Source organism: Eimeria mitis, genomic scaffold, assembly GCF_000499745.2.
Source record: "Eimeria mitis Houghton genomic scaffold, Emh_scaff809, whole genome shotgun sequence".
Classification (NCBI taxonomy): domain Eukaryota; phylum Apicomplexa; class Conoidasida; order Eucoccidiorida; family Eimeriidae; genus Eimeria; species Eimeria mitis.
In genome coordinates, this window is record NW_013575943.1 from 6,912 (window position 1) to 9,360 (window position 2,449).

The 2,449-nt window shown below is 51.8% G+C and overlaps 1 protein-coding gene across 1 annotated transcript in view; it reads right to left on the minus strand.

The window, feature by feature from the left end:
• Positions 1 to 1,854, minus strand: part of EMH_0022780 (uncharacterized protein) — a gene marked incomplete at both ends in the record, with an annotated part of 2,759 nt that extends 905 nt beyond the window's left edge. Inside the window, 4 exon segments of the mRNA XM_013502014.1 lie at positions 71 to 170; positions 369 to 566; positions 700 to 959; positions 1,179 to 1,854. Coding sequence (XP_013357468.1) covers positions 71 to 170; positions 369 to 566; positions 700 to 959; positions 1,179 to 1,854 — 1,234 coding nt within the window.
• Between the last annotated feature and the right edge of the window lie 595 nt (positions 1,855 to 2,449).

Sequence of the window (2,449 nt, forward strand, 5' to 3'; positions counted from 1 at the left end):
TCTGCAAATGATTTTGCTTTTTCTGGGTCAAAAACCCTCCCGCTGAGTATCATCTGAGGTCCAGGGTGACGGTAAAATGGATGGGTTTGAAGCATTTCATCAGAAACCCCCTTCAACATATCCCTGAGCCATTTAAATGAAGACATGAGTTCTTCAACTGCGGCTTCCGCCTGCACAAACGCCAATTGCGCAAAGAGTACCACAGTCCTTCTGTCACACTGCTGCTTTTCATTGGAAGAACAGAAACTCAGCCAGCTTGGCTACACGAACAGCACAGGCAATTGATGAATGCAATAGCAAGCAACTACCGTATGCGTATCCAACGCTAGGAATGGTTCGACGGTGCTGCAACACAGAAAAATGCTCACCCGTTCAGCTAGCCCGCGTCTCTGCAGCAAGCCTGCAAGCGAGAGCGCTGAAGGCTCGGGGGGGGTACTCGGGGTTATCGGCGGGGATGATAACAAGGTTCGAAGAGCAGACCGCTGTGGTGGGGGTGATGTCGTTGTCTGCGTAGGAGCCCTGGAAGGCCCAGCTGCACGTGCTTGAAGCCATGCCTCCGTTGGATGCTGATCCACAGCACGCATTGCATTCGACTCACAGCAATCCATGATTCGTCACAACGGAAGCGCCGACGGGCAATTTCCAGTGGGTGGGTAAGGGTAAACTGCCAGCAGTCGTCGAATTTATCCAGAAACCCACCTGAACTGGCTGTCTATCAACAGCGCTCCGCGATGTTCCGGGACTTGAACTCGTTGTTAAATCAATCGGCTGTTCTGGTGTGGCACTGCGAAACGGATCCTGGCCTCTTCCCGTCGTCTCCAATTGTGCACTACTAACATCTTCGCTTGTACTTGGTACAGCAGAAGGCTGCCAACCCCATGCCTGCTCCTCCTCGATACCTTCGCCGAAACCCGATAGCCAATCATCCGGTGAAGGACCGCCAGCCCCAAGGGGCGTTTCTGAGAACAAAGAGTCGGAAAACAGTAGCAAGGCGGTACATAGTCGAACTAATTCTGTCTACAGCAGAGAAATATTCAGAAAATTCTGGAAACATTTGGTTTGTTTGAGTATGCGGAGGTAGGCTCCGTGGGCCCGCAGATTTCCCCGTAAGGACCCCATGCTAACATTGCAAGATTCTGAATCGGCTGCAATCAGCTAAACTTCTTCGCAGAACTCACCTTCGCTTTCGAGCGCAGCAAGACTAGTAGGGAAACCGGCAACTGCACGCTGGGACTCTGATAACAGTTCCGCCACAGTCATATGTTCCAACGCACCCAGCATGGGCGCCTTCGCCTCTCTATCCCCACTGGCATCATCCCTTGCCTTTCTCTTAACACCCCTCTGTTCTCCACCTGTGCCTAGCTGTGGTATCGCTGGAGCCGGAATCTGTGCGGTGGAAGCCGGATCGGTTATTGGCGCCGACGGGGGCGTAGCCAACTCGGTTTGCTCGGGCTCGGCGGGAGAAGACGCATGTGAACCTGGATTCACTGTTGAGTAAGGATCTTCAGGTGTACCTGCAGCTTCGTCCGTGCCTGGGTTGCACGATTCTGGCTTGTCATTTTTTTCGCCGTCCTCGCCGGCAGCCAGTTTGCGCCCGATTGAGTGAGGGGATATTCTTCTTCTAATATACGTGCTGCAAATATAGGCAAAGAATGCGACAACTGATATTGCAGCAAATGCTGCTAGTAGTTGTAGTGCCTTCGTCTGCGCCGCGGTGGAGAATTTGTACGCTGGGCGAGGGAGAGCACTTTGTAGATTTCCATTGTGGTTCCCCTTCGTGAAGTCTAGATGCAGGTGGGAAGCAGCCTGATGCGGCGAAAGAGGTTCTTCTTTCAGCGACCAGGGATCCGCCATGGAGCCTGCTGTAGAGCTGTTCTAAAGAAAGTGTTTGCAAATGCTGGCCCACACCTGCAACGACAGTGATCGTTAGAATGTCTGGAACCTCAGACTGAAGGCAGTAAAATTCGTGCTCGTTAGGGAAGGTCCGAGACCGAAAAGTATTAATTTGATGAAAACGAGTTTCCCCTCTTGCCTGGCGGAATCGCCCTCACGCCCCGGCGGCAAGTGGCATCGAATGTTTCAAATAGCGATCACGATGCTGTTGCGGCCAAACTTCCAATCAATGACGCCGAGGCAAGAAAACACAGTTATATTGGTTATCTAAGCTCGAAACGAATATGAAGAAGTCAAAGACTATACAGCACGTGTTGTGCTGGCAATCGACGTTCCGTTAGCGCGTCTTGTCCTGGTGCTTCAGGTAGCGGGAACTTCTTATAAACCGCAAGGCACAAAGGCCACAATGAATGGCATAAGGTGAAGACAATTTAGTATAAACAAAGAAAATCATTATTTGTACTTTCATGAAACTGGCGCCCCTGGAAGATTGGAGAATCGCCCCGGTACAGCGGAATGGATCTGCTGGTCTCTGTCGACCCACCTGAAGCCGCCG